At 43.8% G+C, this 24283-nt stretch overlaps 1 protein-coding gene across 1 annotated transcript in view; it reads left to right on the forward strand.

Moving 5' to 3' along the window:
* Nucleotides 1-24283, forward strand: part of ttc27 (tetratricopeptide repeat domain 27) — a 126810-nt gene that overhangs the window by 27937 nt on the left and 74590 nt on the right. Inside the window, exons 6-8 of the mRNA XM_071379541.1 lie at nucleotides 11897-12061; nucleotides 12190-12332; nucleotides 22501-22613. Of these exons, the coding sequence (XP_071235642.1) occupies nucleotides 11897-12061; nucleotides 12190-12332; nucleotides 22501-22613 (421 nt within the window). The remainder of the gene's footprint in view (nucleotides 1-11896; nucleotides 12062-12189; nucleotides 12333-22500; nucleotides 22614-24283) is intronic.

Here is a 24283-nt window from a genome sequence, read left to right on the forward strand (position 1 = left end):
AGTCAGGATCGAGGGAAAGATGAACTGAGCAAAGTACAGAGAGCTTCTAAATGAAAACCTGCTCCAGAGCGCTCAGGACCTCAGACTGGGGCGAAGATTCACCTTCCAACAGGACAACGACCCTAAGCACACAGCCAAGACAACACAGGAGTGATTTCGGGACAAGTCTCTGAATGGCCGGCCCAGCCAGAACCCGGACTTGAACCCTATCAAACATCTCTGGAGAAACCTGAAAATATCTGTGCAGCGACGCTCCCCATCCAACCTGACAGCGCTTGAGAGGATTTGCAGAGAAGAATGGGAGAAACTCCCCAAGCACAGGTGTGCCAAGCTTGTAGCGTCATACCTAATGATACCCAAGGAGACTCGAGGCTGTAATCGCTACCAAAGGTGCTACAAAAAAAGTACTGAGTAAAGGGTCTGAATACTTACGTAAATGTGATATTTCAGTTTTTTAAATTTATAATACGTTTTCAAAAATTTCTACACCAGTTTTTCTTTGTCATTATGGGGTGTTGTGTGTAGATTGATGGGGGGGAAAAACTATTTAATCCATTTTAAAATAAGGCTTTAACGTAACAAAATGTGGAAAAAGTCAAGTGGTCTGAATACTTTCCGAATGTTGTATGTAGGGTAATGAGCTTGTCTAATGCTTTAAGCTCACTTTTTAATTAAAATAATTAAGCCACACAAGTGACTCGAGGGAGCCAGAGATCAAGATAACCAGAAAAAAAACATGTTTTCCAACCCTCACCCTTGCTGCTGGCCTTCTTAAATTCTACCTTTAAGCTCCTGAAGTTGACCGTAATAGGCTACACCATTTCTACCGATCTGTATGATTTTCATATGCACATTTTTGTGGAACAGTTTCATATAAATTATTTAAAGTCTTTATCTCAATCATTATCATGTGGTTAATAGAAAATCTAAAATTAGCTTCTTGTCATTACCAACTATTTGTATTGTATTTTTATTGAACCTTTATTTAACTAGGCAAGCCAGTTAAGAACAAATCTTATTTTACTATGACAGCCTACCCCAGCCAAACCCTCCTCTAACCCGGACGACGCTGGACCAATTCTGCGCCTGTGAGCTCCAGACAGACACCGCTGTAGACTATTTGCACAAATTATAATAAGTAATCAGGTAGGCCTATTATTACTCTCCCTGTGAGTGGTAATCAAAAGAGAGCTGGAAAGATTTTTCAAATGAGATACCTTGAGGAACTATTGTCATTCTCAATGGATGTTATAACAGACTTTGTTTGCTTGCTGTTTGAGGTGAAGAAAAAATTACTTTGAGAAGCTCATTAGTGGTGGTGAGTTAAGACAATCAGAAATGCAATCAGTTTTCCAAATTGGCACATTTTATAGGCCGTTTGCGCGCAGGCCAGGTAGCCTAGGTCTACTTCTATGCGTAATCCGGTGCGCGTCCTTACTCAACTTTGACTGCAGCGCTACAAACGAGACAATTCATGAATTGACAAATCAAATGGATTGAAATAAACCAGAACGCATTCCTTACAAACGTAGCATAGGTTGTTCGGTCCTCAAACATCGTGGCCGCTCTGACAATGAGAACAGTAAAAGACTGTAATAATAATATATTGAATACATTAACAGAAATGACCCTAACCAAACGAACATTGTAGATTAGAATGGTGCATTTACTACTGGTGTGCCTTCTCCGCGGCCTCCGCAATGGATTAGTCCACTGAGACAGGCGTGATTTAGACAGTTGTCTTGTGTGCATAAAAAAATTATAGATATAATATACAGTATCAGTCAAAAGTTAGGACACCTACTCATTCAAGGGTTTTTCTTTATTTTTACTATTTTATACATTGTAGAATAATAACTATACATATAACATATATGTATAGTTATATAACATAACTATGAAATAACACACTTGGAATCATGTAGTAACCGAAAAAGTGTTTAACAAATGTAAATTTACAGGTGTGCCTTGTCGAAAGTTAATTTGTGGAATTTCTTTCATTTATGCCAATGAGTTGTTGTGACAGGGTAGGGTTGGTATACAGAAGATAGCCCTATTTAATAAAAGACCAAGTCCATATTATGGCAGGAACAGCACAAATAAGCAAAGCGAAATGACAGTCCATTACTTTAAGACATGGTCAGTCAATCCGGAACATTTTAAGAACTTTGGAAGTTTCTTCAAGTGCAGTCGCAAAAACCATCAAGCGCTATGATGAAACTGGCTTTCATGAGGACCGCTACAGGAAAGGAAGACCGAGAGTTACCTCTGCTCCAGAGGAAAAGTTCATGAGTTACCAGCCTCAGAAATTGCAGCCCAAATAAATGCTTCAGAGTTCAATTTCTGCGAAGAAACAACTGCTAAAGGACACCAATAATAAGAGACTTGCTTGGGCCAAGAAACACGAGCAATGGACATTAGACCGGTGGAAATTTGACCTTTGATCTGATGAGTCCACATTTGAGATTTTTGGGTCCGACAGACGTGTCTTTGTGAGACGCAGAGTAGGTGAATGTATGATATCCGCATGTGTGGTTCCCACCGTGAAGTTTGGAGGAGGTGTGATGGTGTGGGGGTGCCTTGCTAGTGACACTGTCTGTGATATTTTTTACATTTAAGGCACACTTAACCAGCATGGCTACCACAGCATTCTGCAGCGATACGCCAGTTCCACTAAGCACAAACCAGATGGGATATAATTTGTTTTTCAACAGGACAATGACCCAACACACCTCCAGGATGTGTAAGGGCTATTTGACAAGAAGGAGAGTGATGGAGTGCTGCATCAGATGACCTGGCCTCCACAATAACCTGACTTTAACCCAATTGAGATGGTTTGGACCACAGAGTGAAGGAAAAGCAGCCAACAAGTGCTCAGCATATGTGGGAACTCCTTCAAGACTGTTGGAAAAGCATTCCAGTTGAGGCTGGTTGAGAGAATGCCAAAAGTGCGCAAAGCTGTCATCAAGGCAAAGGGTGGCTACTTTGCAGAATCTAAAATATTAATTGTTTTTATGTTTTACCCATTTTTGGTTACTACATAATTCCGTATGTGTTATTTCATGGTTTTGATGTTTTCAGTATTTACAATGTAGAAAATGTTAAAAATAAAGAGAAACCCTTGAATGAGTAGGTGTCCAAACTTTTTACTGGTACTGCATATATTTTTGCGGCTTCTCTACGAAAGAATCTTGGTCGACAAACAATCGACCATTTGACTAAATGGGGTCAGCCCTAGTTATAATGCAATGCATGTAACGCTTTGCTTGAGTAGCAATTTTTATTGAAAGATTATGTAGTTATGATATGACCAAATACCTGCATCATTATCATGATATTGATGGCTTACTTTACCTTGAGACATCCTAGAGAACGTGACAGGTTTGCGAAGCATGCCTGCTTTAGAAGGCCATGTCGACAGCCAGCAAGTCCATGGTGGAGACAGTCATAGTGAGATCTGTCAGTTCGATCCATAATGTTGGAGTTTTTCATTGGTTGAGGGTGTGGGAGCACCCACCGTTGATGCCGAGCTGAGACATTTGATTTTTCTACGGTCTCTGCCATTCTGTTATTTCCCTCATCAGCATGGGGGAAATAAGCGCTGTTTCAACAGAAAAGAGCACGTTAGCTCCATTTTTGATCCAGAACCCTAATATGAGCAATTTATTAATTCTCTCCCCGTCTATCACTGCTCTTAATCACTTTAGGGAGATTTGGAGTGTGGCTGGCTGGGCCACAGAAATATAATAGCATTTCAAAGCAGCAGGGCTCATGTCAGCATTGACACATCCTCTGCGCTTCATATCCCTCTTAAAGATGACATCCCTTCCTCGAACTGACAGCCGACAAAGCACTAACCTTTTTGTTCTCCCCCACTGGAAGCCAGTTCAGTTTGGAATCAGAAAGAAACCGTTTGACTGGGAAATTTGCCAACCAAGGCCGTAACAGGGAGGCTGCTGGTGTTTTTCCTTTTTTAGACAGTTCTGCAATGTGATGCCTTCATTGGCTCTTGAACAAAGATCGTTTAGTGTGTCTGAGTTTTCAGACTGTTGGTGGTGAAATTGCCGCTAGATTGTCCCTGGCTCCCGCTCTGCTGTGTCTGGCACATTGGGTTTGTAATTGCACTTTGAATTGCAGTGTAGGAACAGGTAGTCTATTAATCGTTCAAGAGGCAGGGAACCATACAAACATAAAATTATTAAACCCAGAATTAGTAATCTGATTTGGGAAGGAATTGAGAGCTCTTTGAGAGAGGATTAAAATATACTCTACTGAATAGACCTTTTGGAGTCTTGACTTCAGAGAACACTGCACAAGCTAACCAATCAATTGTCCCCGTCATTTGTGAGAGCTAGTCATCTATTGATTGATGTTACCTCAGGAAGGGCACCAAAAGCATTTGACTTGATACCATGGGTGTAATCAGTACTCCGAACAGTTGCAAAACAGTCCGGTTTTGCAATGAAAACTGGTGTTTCTATTGGACAGGTTCAGCAAATGGGGGGACCTACCTGAATCTGTCCAATAAACTCTTAATTTTTCATTGCTAAACAGAATGAGTAATGATTACACCCATGAACGTGAGGGGTAAGTGTGAAGTTAATGTGCTCCACTTATCTATTTTCAAGAGTTCACTTAAAGGAAAGATTGACCTATTTTGAATGTTATATCGTTTTTGTTAATCCCTGAGCGATGTTCTATTCCCAGGCTAATGTAATGTGTATCTGAGCTATTGCCGATCAAGCAGGCTGATATACAACCGGTATGATGAGTTTAGCATCATATGCAAAATGGGTGAATCTATCCTTTAAAACCTCTTAAGGACCTGCCCTTTCAATTTTCGCCTAATGACATACCCAAATCTATATGCCTGTAGCTCAGTACTGAAAAGGATATGTATATTATTGGTACCATTTGAAAGGAAACACTGAAGTTTGTGGAAATGTGAAAGGAATGTAGGAGTATTTAACACAATAGAACTGGTAAAAGATAACACAAAGAAAAAGCCAACCGTTCTTTTGTATTTTTTTTGTACCGTCTTTGAAATGCAAGAGAGAGGCCATAATGTATTATTCCAGCCCAGGTGCAATTTAGATTTTGACCACTAGATGGCAGCAGTGTACGTGCAAAGTTTTAAACTGATTCAATGGACCATTGAATTTCTTTTCAAAATGTTGTATCAAGACTGCCCAAATGTGCCTAATTTGTTTATTAATAACTTTATGTTCAAAACTGTGCACTCTCCTCACACAATAGTATGGTATTCTTTCACTGTAAAACCCACTAAGTTGGACAGTGCAGTTAGATAACAAGAATTTAAGATTTCTGCCAATATCAGATATGTCTTGGTCCTAGGAAGTTCTCAAGCTAATTGCATTAGCCTACGTTAGCTCAACCGTCCCGTGGACGTGACACCGATCCCGAAGAATAAGTCCTAGTAATGGCTTTAGAAATAGCCTCTCTATTATTTCCAAAATGCAAATGTCAAATGTTCATTAAATTGACGAACTGATAATTTGTTCAATGCAGAAAACACACCTGTTCTTCATTTATCCTGATATAGTACACATTGGTCTATTCACATCAATTAAGTAATAGGCCTACTTGACCTTTGAAATGATAGTATTCCCTAAATGTAACTTAATAACGAATGATGTTGAAGGGCACAGGGTTATTTCATTATAGCCTATGTTTTGGAACTTGCCTATTTTGAGGACTTAGACTGACAATTTCTTTCAACTGGGAAGGTTATTTTATCTAGCTGCAGGGACCGAGGGCCTCTGTGTTGAGTGGAATCTGTGTGATTTGTTAAGTGTGGTTGGAGGTGCTGGGTTTTCCACCTGGGGCAACAGGGAGAGACATTCGTCTAGCTTTAAGGGGGCATCTGGGAAAGTGGTTCACCTAAGTTGGCCTGCTCTTGGGAGAGGCGGCGACAAGCCCCATCCTTAGTCCTGGAAAAGGAGCCATGGCATCTGTCCTCCCGCTCAACACTTAACTGGGCGGAGAGAGGGATAGGGAAAGATGGCGGGAAGAGTAGAAATGAAGAGGGGGGTAGACAAACAAGTTGAGGAATGCAAATGGAGCGACAAATGGAACATATTCAATCCCTGCTACAGATGGAACTCTGAGATGTCACGCCTCTGAATCACAGGCAGAGAGGCACATGCAGATATGCACTGCATGGTTATATCAGCATGATCCATTATTACCTTTCAACCTTGGTAGCTACATCGCTGTAAATCCAAGCCAGTTGTTGGCCGCATTCTACAGAGCTGGTTTGGGTTGAGGATAATACCTGTATCTACAGTATCCATATATGACTTCTGTGTTTCCCTCTGTATTAGGACCTGCATTTGCATGAAAACTCCTGTTTGACTACTGAGAAGCCTGACCGCCGCTGTATGACTCATACTGACAGGGACATGGAAGGGAGGGAGTGAGGTAATTGGGTAGGCGGAGGAGGGAAACATCAGCTGCGTTGAAGTCGCTCTCTCCCCCACCTGAAGGATGAAGTCAGTCAGCCTGCCTGTGGAACTCCAGTCTGGCTCTGATCTAATCAGAACCTAGGAGAGACGCCAGCAAGATGGATCAGCCCTGCCTCAGCCTGCCCCGAGGACTCTGTGTGGGCTGAGGCACCAGGGCATGCTAGTGGGAGTGGGGCATCTAAACATTGGTACTGGTGCCAGGCAGCCCGCCCCCTCAATGGCTATTGTGAGCAGTGCAGCGAAAGCCCTAATTTCCTCAACAATGGGAGGTAGCCCTAGAGAGCCTAGGGCAGTGGTATTGAGGAGAATGGTACTAGCATTTTTAGGTTGGCACACTGCAGCAATCCCCCACCTCTCCCGCATGGAGTTATGATAATGGTGGATGAGAAGAGGCACTGGTACTGAATATAGCACTGGCTCTTGTAGTGAGTAGCAGAGTATTGGGATACGCAGGCAGTGTGATACATCCTGTCAGTTTGACCGTCATAGAAGTCTGTTTTCCATGTCTGACACAAGACACTGTCCTAACGTCTTGTCTATATGCGCTCAATGTTCCGGCACAATCAAGGAAAGAAGGAAAACAGCAGATGAACACAGTGGCTGGGGTTGTGTGAAAAAACCTGCTGCGCTGACACCTTCAGTGCCCAGCCAGGTCTATGCATCAACACAGCTAGGGTTGAAATCTGCTCCAGTTTGAGAGGTCGCCAGGCGCCGCGGCCAACCTGTCACTGCTGCTGGGCCACTGCACCCAGGAGGGAGTTGCTGATGCCAGTCCTGCTGCCAAACACATTGCTTTAATGTTAGGGAAATGTTATGTTTGCCTGTGAGCAGCTCTGCTGAGGTTTTCACATAAGGGGATGTCAGATTCTGAAAGCAATCTATCACAATATTTGCTCTCACAAATGGAATTATGTACCGCCATATTGTGAATTATAGTAACATGGAAGAATTTTGGCTTTTCACCATACATTTTTATAAAAAATTGTTCACTGAGACGTTTGCTAATGGTCATAGTGCATCTTATAAATATCCAGGTCCTCTGTATTCTCCCAAGTGATGGTTGATTGAGCATGACTAAAAGACCTGACACCTAAAACATGTGACACAAACACAGGTGCTGGTTCTCCTGCGCTTTGTACCTACCGCTGTTGACAGATTGAGTGCCCAAAGCCCCCAATGTTGTGGTTGTGTGAACTGTGAAGAAATCACTTGGCTTGGTTGTGCTATTCCCTTTTGCCCTCTGTGGTGGGTATATTGACTGCTCTGTCCTTCACACTCACTTTCACTGCAGTGGTGGGCAACAAATCACTGGTGAAACACATGACATATTATCTATTGTTTATGTATAAAGGAGTATGTCGTTGATTAATTGGTTTAGCCAGGGTGCACAACAGAGTTTTCCCCTCTTACTACACCTGACATTTCAGTCATTTAGCAGACGCTCTTATCCAGAGGGACTTAGTTAGTGCATTCATCTTGAAATACCTTTGTGTATATATAGTGTAGCTATGTGGACACCTCTTCAAATGAGTGGATATGGATATTTCAGCCACACCCGTTGCAGACAGGTGTATAAAATCGAGCACACAGCCATGTAATCGCCATAGATAAACATTGGCAGTAGAATGACCCGTACTGAAGAGCTCAGTGACTTTCAACGTGGCACCGTCATAGGATGGCATCTTTCCAACAAGTCAGTACGTCAAATTTCTGCCCTGCTAGAGCTGCCCGGTCAACTGTAAGTGATGTTATTGTGAAATGGAAACGTCTAGGCACAACAATGGCTCAGCCGCGAAGTGGTAGGCCACAAGCTCACAGAATGGGATCTCTGAGTGCTGAAGAGTGTAGTGCGTAAAAATCATCTGTCCTCGGTTGCAACACTCACTACCGAGTTCCAAACTGCCTCTGGAAGCAACATCAGCACAAGAACTGTTCGTCGGGAGGTTCATGAAATGGGTTTCCATGGCCGAGCAGCTTGCCAAAAAGCCTAAGATCACCATGCGCAAGGCCTTCATCTGGCAGTCCGACGGACGATTCAGGGTTTGGCGGATGCCAGGTCTACGCTACCTGCCCGAATGCAGTGCCAACTTTGAAGTTTGGTGGAGGAGGAATAATAATCTGGGCCTGTTCATGGTTCGGGCTAGGCCCCTCAGTTCCAGTGAAGGGGAATCTTAACGCTACAGCATACAATGACATTCTAGATTATTCTGTGCTTCCAGCTTTGTGGCAACAGTTTGGGGAAGGACCTTTCCTATTTCAGCAATGCCCACGTGCACAATGGCCATGTGCACCATACAGAAATGGTTTGAATAACTCTGTGTGGAAGAACCTCAACCCCATCGAACACCTTTGGGATGAATTGGAACGCCGACCTTGAGCCTGACCTCACATATGCTCTTGTGGCTGAATGGAAGCAAGTCCCCGCTCCAATGTTCCGACATCTAGTGGAAAACCTTCCCAGAAGAGTGAAGGCTGATAGCAGCAAATAGGGGACCATCTCCATATTAATGCCCATGGTTTTGGAATGAGATGTTAAATGAGCAGGTGTCCACACACTTTTGGTCATGTAGTGTAGGTGAGACAACCACATATCACAGGCATAGTAAGTACACTTTTCCTCAAAGTAGTTATCAGCAAAGTCAAAGCTAGGAAGGGGGGGATAAATTCTGTTGGTAAGTGATTTTTTTCTTCTTATTTTTTCTCTCTCGGGGGTCTAGGTGAGGGGGATTATTTAAGATACTCTTTGAAGAGGTAGGGCTTTTTGGGCAGGGACTCTGCTGTCCTAGCTTCAGGGGAAAGCTGTTTCCACCAGTGTGGTGCCAGGACTGAGAAGAGCTTGAACTGGGCTGAGCGGGAGCTGCCCTCCCGTAGGGGTGCGAGGGCCAAGAGAACAGAGGTAGCAGAACGGAGTCCTCGGGTTGGGGTGTAGGGTTTGAGCATAGCCTGAAGGGAGGGGCAGTTCACATTGCTGCTCCATAGGTAAGCACCATGATCTTGTAGTGGATGCGTGCTTCGACTGGAAGTCAGGAGTGTGCGGAGGAACGGGGTGACATGGGAGAACATGGGAAGGTTGAAACCAGGCGGGCTGCAAGATGGCACAAGCGGGGAGCCCAGCCAACAGCTAGTTGCAGTAGTCCAGATGGGACATGGCGAGTGCCTGGATTAGGACCTTTGCCGCTTCCTGTGTGAGGTAGGGTCATGCTCTACGGATGTTGTGGAGCATGAACCTGCAGGATCGAGTCACTGCTTTGATGTTTGCAGAGAACAACAGTGTGTTGTCCAGGGTCACGCCAAGGTTCTTTGCACACTTGGAGGGCGACATTGTGGAGTTGTCAACTGTGACGGAGAGGTTTTTTAGCGGGTAGGCCTTCCACGAGAGGAAGAGCAGCGTGTTGTCGAGGTTGATCATGAGGTGGTGGACCAACGTATGAGATATGAGTTGAGTGTATCAAGGAGTCAAGCTTATTGAGTAACTCTCCAAGGGCACCTGGTGGGCGATAGATGACAACAATATTAAGCTTGAGCGTACAAGTGACATTGACGGCATGGAATTCAATGAGCAGATGGACAGGTGAGAGAATCTCCAGTTAGGAGAAATGAGTAGCCCTGTGCCACCACCGCGACGGCCTGATGCTCTTTGACTATGAGAGAAAACATAGTCAGATGAGGAAAGAGCAGCTGGAGTAGCAGTGTTCTCTGGGGTGATCCATGTCTCCATCAGGGCCAAAAGGTCAAGGGACTGAAGGGCAGCATATCAAATTTAAGAAATAGTGGGACTGAGACGGAAGGGAATCCCCCTTGAAACACCATTTTCTGTTTCACCTTCCCTTCGTTTCAGGGTGGTTTGAGCTCATTAAGTCCACTTGTTTGCCCATTGGTTTATCCTATTGTATAGACCTGCCACTAGGTCAGTAGTAGCAGACCACGGTTTAAGATTGTTCTGCTTAATTATAGTTGACCTCTGCTTTAAACGTGAGTTCACTTTTTTGTTGTTGTGGGGGGTTGTGTGTGTGTGTGTGTCGGGTGAGTATGAAGGGTGGCGTGGCTCTAGAGGCTATGAAACAAACAGCCAATCCAAATTCCGGAGGTGCAGCCAGTGAAAGACCACACAATCCCTTTTACTGCTCTGTGAGCTCTGAGGTGTGAAAGGCATGCAGATTGGAAAGGGGATTTTTACAATCCGTTTTCTTTCTCTCATACGCTTTGCTGTTGGTTTTGAGTTGACACTGAGGATCGGATACAATAATGTACATTATTTCAACACTGACTGTTATTGTGGTCTCTTTTTGGCCTCTTTCACCCTACAATAACATTTCGGGAGAATTAATAAATCAGTCAGTGTTTATTCTAACAATGCCCAAATAACAGACACCTAATAAAAGGATTAGCAGTAAACCCGTAAAGGTATATGCTCATTTGTCCTGTGTTGGCCCGTGCTAATGGTATGTGGTTGCTTGCGATGTCATGCAGCAAGGGTCGTGATCAGTAGGTATGAAATAGAAAACGTTTTGAGTGAAATGGGTGGGGAGGTACAGTATTACCTGATCCGAATATTGTGCTCTGTCAAGGATGTTTGTTTCAGAGCAGATCCCATGCTCCCTGGCAACCTAGCAATGCAAAGGGATTGGTCACGACACCTTTTCACACTGTTCGTTTTCTCCTATCCAAATTTGAAATTGGGTAAGGACTTACACCTTTTCTTTCATCCCCCTCTGTTCCTTTGTCATCGTCTTAACTACCGTCCGTCAAGGTGTAGCAGCTCTAACCCAACACGGCTGTTGTGGTGTTATTTTATCCTTACAAAAGTGCCCCCTCCCGTTGCACATGTCACAACAGCCCAGGAAGCTCATTTCCCGGTGTGAAATAGCTGCAGTGAAGGTGACACACAAGGCGCAGAGTAAATCTCTCTGGCATGGGCCCGGGCTGCCTCATAAATGTTGAATGGGGGAACGCGAGGGTACGTGGCGTCATGAATTATACACATTAGGAGCCAGGGATAATTTCCACACCGCGCACGGCCTTGAACGAGACTAAACTGATAGGACGAAGCCAAAACACCTTTTCTCTCCTCCGCTGTCCATTTGTCTCTTTTAATGTGTCTCCTCAAGGTCTCTCTCGCTCTGTGTTGCCGACCAATGGCCTCATGGTAATGGTCTGCAGGTGCACTGAGCTCTTATTGACCTCTGGATGGTCTTCAATGGAGTTTTAGGAGTAGATGAGATGTGCCGTCTTTTGGTGCTAAAATACGATGTGGGGTGGTAGGTTTTGAGAACTTGAAAGATGTGAAAAACTTATTTGTATTTATTTATTTTTACTCTCAACTGATAATAGCTTATTAAATCTATGCAAATGATTCTACGTTTAACTGAAATAGGTCATCTTCTCATCCTTTTACCTCATCTTCTTTGCAGTAATGAAGTATGAGTCTCTGTTCTCTGAGGGAACCCTCCGGAACCTGTCCATCCAGTTCCACCTGGAATGTGGCTACACGTCTCTGACCTACTATGAGTACAACCCAGCCAAGGAGCACTTTCAACGGGCCAAGGAACTCTCTGGCCTAGATATGAACATGATAGGTAGGTACAGTAGGCTTGGACCGGTCTCAACATACAGTAACAGCTTGACTGTTTTAGAAGGCCTACAGTTTTGGTCAGGGAAGTGTATGTGTAACATGGTAATTGGATGAGGTCTTCGCTTCATGCAGGTGCTCTGGGCAAACGGACTCGCTTCCAGCAGAACTTCCTTGCCCAGCTGATCCTGGATGTCAAGCGTAAGGAAGACATCCCAGCCCCTGAGCCAGACAGTGAGCTGACCCTCTCCCCCACCCCACTGGCCAGCCTGCCCAAGGTAAGCACTCTACACCTTTCACCTTCACCCTCGCTCACTTTGGGCGGCAAATCCAGTGTGATACTCAGTGTCAACAGCAGAGGGGGATCTCCACCCCTCAATAACTGATGTGATATTCTGTAGTGATGGAGGCCTTGGAAAATCAGGACGAAAGTGACTGCAGGGAGAATTCCCATTCTCTGTCTTTCCTCAGTGAGAAGTCGGTGGGGGGTGGGTTTATTGCATTCTAGAACGGCTGTTCGGCCTCATTTGTCAGGTCAGGCGTAGCCAGTGTCCATGCCGAGCTTGCCTTTGGCTTGGCGGAGAGGGAGGACAGGTTTTTTGTGGGCTATTTTCAGGAGACCCATTCCTCAAGCCACTCAAGTCAGATCCCTAGATACCTCTGTTTTGTTTTGAAACTTTTTAATATTATTTTATGGCATGTTACCAGCAACCACATTACTTTCCCTTCATTGGATAATGACCTTGCCCTCAGACTCACAGCACTGAGAATGTTCCAGTTACCATTAGTACTACCCTTAGGTTTCTACCATTTTACTGATTTATGCATATCCCATGGATGGGGTGTGCAGTACAGAACTGGGATATGTTGCGATTCCCTCCATTTTGTGGCTCACTGAACATGGGGTACAGTGCTATGATGTCACTGAATGAAGGATGACGACTAGAGGCCAACGATATAGGATTTTTGGGTCTCTTACTGATTTTTAGTTAGGCAAAAGTCAGTGATTTACAGATATATCTGCCGATTAGGGATGTTAATCGGTTAGCTGCCGAAAATACATTTGACCGTTTATGCTTATCGGTCTATAGGTTAATTTGCATAATTTGGTGGAATTAAATTGGCCAGTGTGTACAGAGCCTAGTTTGAGGAGCAGAATGGCCTACCACCTGTCAGACAGCGCGAGAGTGGCTACTCATGAAGCCTGTAGGTTACTGGAGTGAAATCTGCTTTTGTAAGCCTAGTCACTGAGCAAGAAATGAAAATTCTAAATGCAATCTTGTTACAAATGTTGGTTGCCACGATTAAAAAGGAGCTATTTTCCCCCAATCTCTACTCGTAAAGCACGCCTCCCATTCGCCACTCGGATGCGTAGGCTATAGCCTGCCTACGGTTGACTATCAGCGTGTCACCCACCACTTTGTAATGGTAGATTGAAGCGATATAATTGTTTGAAACCTGAACGTTTTACTTTACTTCAAATCATGAGGCATGTTTTACCTGGCTTCAAAAGTAGCCATGCGAAAATCCATCCGTAGGAACGTGGAGGCAATTATTTTATAAAGACTTCCTCATGCCATTGTTCCATTGGTTTTCATATCAACTATCTTTCATTGTCCATAGGCCAAAGTGACAATCCTAGTCATATTAGCAACCTATTATTGTAGCTGCTATTATATTCCCCCTCTAAGTTTCTAATGGAGATTTTCATCTGTCACATATGGAACTGCTCACATGAGGTGCTCTGTTTAGGACTGTTTTCCGCAAATTGCATTTTGGCAAATGTTTGAAAATTACTGGAGTTGCATGTTTAATAATAGGCTACGGTCTTTTGACTGTAAGACGATAGGCTTGCTATTGTTGCATGTTTCCATTAAGTTCTTAATGAAAAATGTCTGGTCCTTGTATGCATGCATGGTATCAGAGGAAGAAGCGAGATGTTTCACTCGGCAAAATCTGTACAATGCTTTACTATGGGCTTATTCAGGGCCTAAGCTTGTCGCCTGCCTTCTCGCCTTGGGACGACTCCCGTTGTTAGGGCGGAAACATAAGCATCTCGTCATTATATACAGACTTCTGATAGTATTTTCAGTTGGTCACGTAATTTTACTGTTTCAAATTATTATTATTTTTTTAACGTTTGTTGACCGGTTAATGACGGTCAGTTTTGTTGGCAGCAAAATTGACTGTAATTTCCATCCCCGCAGTCAATGTTTTTTTTATTTTTTTGAGGTGGAATGAATTATTTATTTTTTACACATTGTTTTCCGAAGATTAACAGATGCACTAAATTATGATTTCTTAACTAAATATGTAAAATTACATTATTTTATTTGTGATTATGTGATGACCACCAAAAAGTAATCATATCCTCTAAATACAAAACACTTGTTCAGTTTTCCATGTTAGGTACAACTTAAATATTTTTCTAGAAGAATGCATTAGGTTTTGTGCTGAAGCGCTACAAGAACACTAATACACAAGGACTGAATGAATTAAACTGTCTCAAAGTAAATCTGCAACTGCGCTGTTCAAGTTCAAACTATGCAGTGAAATGCAGTAACATGCCGTTTGTAATGTCAACACTAGATGTCAGCATCAGCATTTGTATTGAGTAGATTGCCTACAGTGCTTTACAACAATCAAATGTCATGTAAAGAAACACTTTATGGCAACCCCGCAATGAAAGATTGTTCCGGCAAATACACGCTAGCTGTTAATTACGAAAATGTTTTCTCATGAATGCAAACACATGGTCTGAATCATAGATCAGAGAAGTGTACTTCTCTGTATACATCAATGATGTCGCTCTTGCTGCTGGTGATTCTCTGATCCACCTCTACGCAGACGACACTATTCTGTATACTTCTGGCCCTTCTTTTGACACCGTGTTAACAACCCTCCAGGCGAGCTTCAATGCCGTACAACTCTCCTTCCGTGGCCTCCAATTGCTCTTAAATACAAGTAAAACTAAATGCATGCTCTTCAACCGATCGCTGCCTGCACCTGCCCGCCTGTCCAACATCACTACTCTGGACGGCTCTGACTTAGAATATGTGGACAACTACAAATACCTAGGTGTCTGGTTAGACTGTAAACTCTCCTTCCAGACTCACATCAAACATCTCCAATCCAAAGTTAAATCTAGAATTGGCTTCCTATTCCGCAACAAAGCATCCTTCACTCATGCTGCCAAACATACCCTTGTAAAACTGACCATCCTACCAATCCTCGACTTCGGTGATGTCATTTACAAAATAGCCTCCAAAACCCTACTCAATAAATTGGATGCAGTCTATCACAGTGCCATCCGTTTTGTCACCAAAGCCCCATATACTACCCACCACTGCGACCTGTACACTCTCGTTGGCTGGCCCTCGCTTCATACTCGTCGCCAAACCCACTGGTTCCAGGTCATCTACAAGACCCTGCTAGGTAAAGTCCCCCCTTATCTCAGCTCGCTGGTCACCATAGCAACACCTACCTGTAGCACGCGCTCCAGCAGGTTTATCTCTCTGGTCACCCCCAAAACCAATTCTTCCTTTGGCCGCCTCTCCTTCCAGTTCTCTGCTGCCAATGACTGGAACGAACTACAAAAATCTCTGAAACTGGAAACACTTATCTCCCTCACTAGCTTTAAGCACCAGCTGTCAGAGCAGCTCATAGATTACTGCACCTGTACATAGCCCATCTATAATTTAGCCCAAACAACTACCTCTTTACCTACTGTATTTATTTATTTATTTTGCTCCTTTGCACCCCATTATTTCTGTCTCTACTTTGCGCTTTCTTCCACTGCAAACCAACCATTCCAGTGTTTTTAGTTTTTATTTTACTTGCTGTGTTGTATTTACTTCGCCACCATGGCCTTTTTATATTTTTATTTATTTATACATATATTTGTTTGCCTTCACCTCCCTTATCTCACCTCACTTGCTCACATTGTATATAGACTTTTTTTTTTTTTTCACTGTATCATTGACTATATGTTTGTTTTACTCCATGTGTAACTATGTGTTGTTGTATGTGTCGAACTGCTTTGCTTTATCTTGGCCAGGTCGCAATTGTAAATGAGAACGTGTTCTCAATTTGCCTACCTGGTTAAATAAAGGTTAAATAAAAATAAATAAATACAAAGATCTACACCAACTGTCTGTCTTTTTGCAGATTGTGTATTTTGGGGAAAAAACAAATAAGCCCACTAACATAATAGGCCCAGACAGTAACGGTGTTATTTTTTTTATCAAGGATGAGTTCACGTTGGCTCCAGTCCAGTGTCGGCACATAAGAAACACAGTTTGCTTGCTAGCTAGGCTAACTACCTTACTGGCTAGACAAAGCCTAACTACATTGCTGGCTAGCCAGCTAATGTTAAGTAAGCATGTGATTAGTACAGGGCTGCTGGCTTGGTGAAGTGTACTTTATTATTTACTTATTGAAATACGCTGTCGCTGGCTGTGGCAAGCTACTCGGCGTCAAACCGCCATGCCTACCCTCTCACGTTGTGACTTACGGTCTGAATGATGTTCAATGAGCAGCTTGTTGAACAAATCAAAAAATTACTGCAAATGAGCAAACATATTTGTTTATTCTATGTACTGTATATAATAACAAATATTTCTGTGCAAGGCTAGTATCTGCTGATATCAGTCAACCTATTTATCGGTCGGGCTCTAGTGACGACAGGATGCTAGGTGATTGGCCAGCACGCCCGTGGAGTGGCTGTCGGTGCAGGAAAGAGCCACGTACCCAAAGGACCCGAGAGAGTGGAAACAAGCTGCACTATGCGCGCCTGTCAGCTCTGCATGAGTCAGACCCCAGACCCACTGACTCTCTGTCTCACACACACACACACTTACCCCTACCTGATACTCCATATCCACTCTGCTCACCACTGCAATGCACCTCAACCCCAGGCTTCATGATCTGAGGAGACTCCTCTCGCCACAGATTTGCTCAAGTTCTCTGTTCTAAATTAGATGAATTGTGAAGCTACATAGTATGGTTACACAGATATGTGATCCGGGTAGGCATTCTATTGCTATACTGTACATTTGAGATTTTAGTAATTTAGCAGACACTCTTATCCAGAGCAGTTTACAATTAGTGAGTTCATCTTAAGATACAGTACATGACCAAAAGTGTGTGGACACTTGCTCATCGAACATCTCATTCCAAAATCATGGGCATTAATATGGAGTTGTTCCCCCCTTTGCTGCTATAACAGCCTCCACTCTCCTGGGAAGGCTTTCCACTAGATGTTGGAACATTGCAATGGAATCCCCATTCAGCCACTAGCATTAGTGAGGCCTGGCTAGCAGTCGGCGGTCCAATTCATCACAAAAGTGTTCGATGGGGTTGAGGTCAGGGCTCTGTGCAGGCCAGTCAAGTTCTTCCTCGCCGATTTCGACAAACCATTTCTGTATGGACCTTGCTTTGTGCACGGGGGCATTGTCATACTGACAGGTAGCGTTCACCAGGCATCCGCCAAACTCAGATTCGTCCGTCGAGATGGTGAGTCCAATGGCGGCGAGGTATTTAAGATGCTCTTTAAATGTTTTTGGAAGATGGGCAGGGATTCTCCTGTCCTGACTTTAGGGTGAAGCTTGTTCCACCATTGGGATGCCAGGACAGAGGAGAGCTTTGACTGGGTTGTGCGTAGGGGAGGGAGAGCAAGAGACCAAAGTTGGTGGAACGGAGTGCTTTGGTTGAGATGTAGTGTTTGACAATAGCCTGAAGGTAAGGAGGGGCAGTAACCCCTTGCTGCTCGGTAGGCAAGCACCAGGGTCTTGAAGATGATGCAAGCTTCGACTAGAAGCCAGTGGAGTGTGCTGTACAGTCTAGGCTTCATCCTTGAATCCATACTCATTTTGAATGGGCCCCGAACTGCAGCGCGTGAAGTGCGTTTTTTTAAATTTTTATGAACGATATTGATTTTTGTTTTCAATTGATTTTTGCTGAGATGTACAGCATGGAGGTTATTACTTAGAATGTAGTGCTGATTGAATAACTATTGCCCTGTATTACCCTGACCTGAGCTATTTTTTACCATGAACCCTTTAACCTGTGCACAAGGATGAAGCATCTGAGCCCAGTAGATTGATTTGAAGATTAGAGAAAGCAGGCAGCTCTGTCATGGACATGGTGGTTTTATGATCCAGCAGCATCACGCGATGATCTGACACTCCTGTCCAGGGACGTTCTCCAAGCCAAGCATGTGGGCCAGTCACCTGCTGACACTTCAGGGGCTAAGCTTTCTTCTGCTGTCTATCTAATCCATCTGACTCTGTCATCATCTCAGCCCCGTCTCTCCCTGCTAGAACAATCAAATATCCAGTCAGTAGAGCCACACAGCAGTGGAGAGCAGAGGTGAGGCAGACAGCGCCCAGCTGTTTAACTCTCACCCTGGGCCCAAACCGTGTCACTCCCCCCATGATGAAGTGCCTATTAGAGGCCCATGGCGTAGTGGGTTCACACACACACACACACACACACACACACACACACACACACACACACACACACACACACTTATATATACACACTAAAAAGTATGGCAAGTGGAAAGGGCCTCCACAAGCACAAGGGGCCCCGTGGTGGGTGTTGGAGACCCTGGATTGGGCTTTACCCTACCCAACAATGTCAAGGGACAAAGGTGAAGGAGGGTGTTTGCTGAATGTCACACACACAGACACACTCAGAAACATGCAGACTTTCCAGATGGAATGAAGGGTGAGAGAAAGCAGAGGGGGCTGTTATTTTATTTTGTTTAGCCCCTCTGACCGGTCTGTATTCAACTTGTGATCCGTCTTGGTTTCCCCCGTATTTCATCCTATCTGCATTTTTCTATCCTGCTGGGGTTCTGCTTGTACCTATACTAAATCAGACTCCACCGGCCCCTCTGGTCCTGTTGCCAGTGGTGTGTGTGTGTAAGTTGGCGTGTGTCAAGTGTGTATGTCAAGAAGGCTGACCTACACTCTCAAGTGGAGGCTTCACTCATTGTCCTCTTGAATATCTACTGTCAAAATGACAAACAGTGGGCCACTTGTGTATGTAAACTTCTGACTTCAACTGTACATAGCGTTGTCCTACCAACGTATTTATCTGCATAACATCCTATCGCATGATTCTCTTCCCAACAGCCAAATTGGCAGAACACATTACTCTGCAGCAGATAAAAAAACATTAAACCCTTTGACAGGGCTCCAGACTAACATTTTCCCCAGTGCCACCAACTTTTTGAGTTGGTGTCACCAGCCCACGATTTGGTCGCACATTTCTTTCCTTCCCCACAGCATCACACAATATAATTGGTCATTCATCTTATGAAGTCATTCAGTGCTTTCGACAGTGTAATAGACTACTGAGATGGTGGGCTATTCAATAAATACGTTGTTTCATCTAACGTGTCCAAGCAGGCATTCATAATAAAGCAACCTAATCCAAAGACTCATGAATCTTAAAGCCGTGTCAAATATCTTTTGTCTTAATATATTTGCTTTTGAGCTCAATAATAGATAAATAAAATTAAACCCGGCTCGCCACAGGAGTCGCTAGAGGAGTAGGTGGAGCGCAGTGGGACAAGTACATTCCAGCTGGCCAAACCCTCCCCTAACCCGGATGACGCTGGGCCAACTGTGCGTCGCCTCATGGGTCTCCAGGTCGCGGCCGGCTTCGCAACAGCCTGGGATCATAACCGTAACGGGAATCCTACCGCTACAATATACAATGGCATTCTAGATGATTCTGTGCTTCCAACTTTGCGGCAACAGTTTGGGGAAGGCCCTTTCCTGTGTCAGCATGACAATGCCCCTGTGCACAAAGCGAGGTCCATATAGTAATGGTTTGTCGAGATCAGTGTGGGATCGCACAACATCAGTGCCCAACCTCACTAATGTCCTTGTGGCTGAATGAAGCAATTCCACGCAGCAATGTTCCAACATCTAGTGGAAAGCCTTCCCAGAAGAGTGGAGGCTGTTATAGCAGCAAAGGGGGGACCAACTCCATATTAATGCCTTCCCAGATGAGTGGAGGCTGTTATAGCAGCAAAGGGGGAACAACTCCATATTAATGCCCTTGATTTTGGAACAAGATTTGACGAGTAGGTGTCCACATTCTTTTGGTCATGCGCTGTATATTGTAATCAAAGTTATAATTTAAAGTGTTATAAGTAGTGGTCTGATAGGTTGTAGCAAACTACTTGCTAGCATTATCAATCTGTTATTAGACTACCTATATATTGGGATGATGCGCTTACAGATGTCTCTTGAGGTAATTTCCCATGGAAATGTTGCAATCGGTCTACACTAAGTAAAGTGGCTCCAAACATGTCCCTCTTTTCAACCGGGAGCTTTTACCACTGGGAGAGTACCCACTTCATGTTTCTTATTTGCATCAATGATTTGTTGCCGCCAAATTGCAAATAATACTGAAAAGATCTCAATCATTCAACTCTTATATTGTCGACTTACTAGTCAGATTTGAGTAATTTAGTCTCATTTTCCTCAAACCAAATGAAAAATATTTGTCTTTTTTTTTTTTTTTTTTGTCAGTTATTGTCTCTTCAATTGCCACTGAAAGAAGTGTTTGACTAATTTCTGTCAATATTTTGGTGATGAAATTAACACAGTACTGGACATTCCATACAATGACTGATCCTACGTCCTCCTGTCTGTGGTGGGGATCCTGCTTGCTCCCGGGCTCTGCTTCTCAGACCACTAATGCTCTCATTACAGGCTAAGGGGGGGGGGGGTAAATGGGCTCAATCAAGCCCCATTAGCCAGAGCTCACTGGCTGGCTGGAATGGAGAGACGGAGAGAAATAGCACCACACAACATAGGCAGCCGGGTGAGACCCCAGTAGCAATTGACCCCGTCTTCCTCTGAGATAAGACCTTCTCAATGGCATGAAAATGGTGGCATGAACATACAATACTCTTATACCATGAAATACTTACTTTCAATCTGAGATGAGGAATGCCAACCCTGTATATGAAATGTAAGAACCAATGACTGCGTGAGAGGTATGTGCATGGTACAAATACTCTGGATAATGTATTTAAGAAATACCAAGTGTACCCACCCAGTATTACTGTAATAGCTTGCACTAAGTGTAGACACAACCTTTCTGTGTACTTTGATCAATTGCCAAGTCTATGTTGTAATATGCAGACAAAGCACTTTGTCAGTCAAAAAAGGAATTAGGATTCATTCTTCAACAAAAGCAGGTTCTTGAATTGTGACGTGTTCTTTCTGTCCTATGGAACATTGCGTGTCATGCACCATTGAGGGTTTCAGTCAGAAATGCAGATAGTAGAGGCACTTGATGCAAAAAGACAATCTGGGATTAAGCTCCAGATTTGCCACAGATGGCTGGTTCTTTTATCAGCTGGTGAGGGAAAGCAGACGGGGGTAAAACGATTAGGAGAACATCACAGGGAAGGGGGGAATTACAATGGGGAAAGCAAATGGAACAACTATTTTGGTTTTGAACATTTAACTGTCTCTGTGATATCTGGAGTGGATGCAGGTGAATGCATGATAAAACCACTGAGTCAGTCAGCCATCCTGTAGATGGCTTACTTTGGTGGGCTGACCTTTGTTTTCCTAAGTGTGGGTCCGTGTGAGTGTAACCATGGGTGTGTATTCTGACCCAGACACCTGGCGGACAGGTGCAGCCTGTGACGCAGGGCATCGTTAGCTTCCTCTTTTCAAGGGCCACAGGGAACCAGGAACTCTGGACTTCCAAACCCTTCAAGATGGTGCCATTTTCCTGGGTGTTCCTGACAGTTAAACCCTACAGGGTGTTTATGCTGGCCAGATAATTTGGGTGGTGGGCTGTTGGACTTTTTCAGTGTTTGCCTTGTGTGTGCCTTGGACTTGTTTACAAGTCAAGAAATTGGCCAAAACACGCATCCCCTTTTGTTTACTGTGATTTCAGTTCACAGTAATCATGAGATCTGACATATTTTTTAGGGGTATGTTTGAGTGGTTGGGTGAGTGCATCCATGTGTTCACAAGCTGTGCATGGTAGCAGACTCTTTCTTTTGAAGCAAGACGTTTAGATTTTTCTCCTGGAACCAAATCTAAATGGGCCAGCCACATTCCAATTACATAAGACAAAAAAAGAGGAAAGTAGCCTAGAGATGCAGAGAGTTAAGGATGATAAAGAGGAGTCCGAGGGGGGAAAGTGTGAGAGGAGTGCTTTTTGACCTGAGGAAATAGCCATCACTCCCCTGGAAAAGTAATCTCTCAAAAAAAAGCCCTGCCTCAACTTTCACTCCCAACTCCATGAATCCATCACTTTTAGTCACTGACGGTGGAGAACCACTTAAAAGGACTGCCTTACCTTTCTATGGTTGCCTGCCTGCGGTCATGATATGCTATTATTTGAAGGATGTGCTAGTAACCCCTTGCTGAGCTGTCTGGTATGTGTTTGGCCCAACAGGACCATGACCTCAGTGATGACACTGTGTTGAACCAGATCAACCTTGCTGAGCCTGGACAGTACCAGATGCCGGACCTCAGCGGTGAGGAGCAGGCCGTAATCCTGGGAATCTGGTAAGACGAAACTCTATGAACTAGTTAAGTCAGTCACCTAAGCGATCTACACTTAGACTAGTAGTACTCAACGTAGTACTCAAAGTAGTAGTCAAGAAATAAGTAACACAAAATCATAACTATGATTTGTGTCTATGGGCATGACTCTTCTAGTCAATTTAGAGCAGGGCTGTCAAACATCCAGGCCGGATGGGGTTTGAGTAAAAAAAAAGGATATATTTTTAGCATATTTTTACAGCAAGGAAATATATTTTCAGTGCGGCCCTCCGGACCTCGTTGAAGACCAAATGCGGTGCCCAGGACAGCATTAGTTTGACAGCCCTGGTCTAGAGTATAGTATGTTTTTGAATATTGCATAGTCAAGTGGTCGATTAGTCTTATTAACTTATAATACACTATGCCACTGTAACGGATATGAGTCAGCATGGTTGCTGATGGTCACGTGATGATAGCCCTGCCTGCGAACTTAAAAACCGGTGTCTGCCCTCGGACCAAAAGGGAATTTCCTCTTGGTCTCACGATCTAAGACATTGGTTGCTCCTTTGGGAGACCCAGGTTCATACACTACCCATAATGCAATGCACCACCCACCCAGTTGGTTTTGATAGTATGCCTTGGATGGCTACACATCGTTGTAATTCTAGCTGAAGTATCTGGTTATAAAAAGTACTTTGTCATTCATCAAGGAACGAACACGACATCTACATGTAAACACATCACACTCCGGCCAGCTCAGTGAATATAACCCCAATGCTCAATAAAGGTTACTAACAGTCTCAATTGTCAATATCAAGGCTGTTCCATTGTGAGACTAGATGTCAAGGGCTAGGAGGCCATTTTGTGTGGAATACAGTTAACCTTATTGACACTACAAGGATCAAATGATGAACATACCTATTATCTACGTCACCAATAGCAATCAAGATGTCGGGCTAAAATAAGGATGGTTGTCGAACACAATCCTTCAACGGTGATACATAAGCAACCCCGTCATCCGTCCTCCTCATTGATATAGTGAAATATATTTAAGCTTAGTCAAGGAGAAGGGTTAGCCAAGGTTTTCCATTTATTAAACCAGACACTTAAACCAGACACTAACATGATCAGTAAAAAAGATGTGCCTCCCAAGTGGCAGGCGAGGGATAGGATGGGATGGAGAGGTCATGTGAAGGTCTACAGAGGAGGTAGTTTTGTTCTCTAGGGTGCGCTGGGAGGCCCGGTGATTGACGACAGTGGGCCGAACTTCTGTCCCCGTTTTCACTGCTCCACCGACTGGAAAGATGGTGTGTGTGTGTGCGTGTCTGGGGTCTGCTAGTTCTACCACTTTATTATAAACTGTTTTTAGTCTGCCTTCTTGCCCGTGTTAGATTCCTTTTTTTTTCTTAAAGTCTGGTTGTCGGGGCCCCAGCCAAAGGGCCTTTTTTACGAGTATAGTTTTTCAGTCTTTTTGGAATAGGCCTCTCCCTCTACAGGGGAGAGGCCTATTCCAAACAAATGTAATAAATTTTATTAAACTTTACCAGCAATGTTAAAATCTTTTTATAGATGCCTTTTTATAATTTAACTGGATTATGACAGCTCTTAACAGTATATCACTGTTACTATTGCTTCATTTCATTGCAGGTTTTCATGCTTTTTAGGTTGCTTTTTTTTTTGTTCCATTTAGGATC

This window comes from Salvelinus alpinus, chromosome 32, assembly GCF_045679555.1.
Source record: "Salvelinus alpinus chromosome 32, SLU_Salpinus.1, whole genome shotgun sequence".
Lineage (NCBI taxonomy): Eukaryota > Metazoa > Chordata > Actinopteri > Salmoniformes > Salmonidae > Salvelinus > Salvelinus alpinus.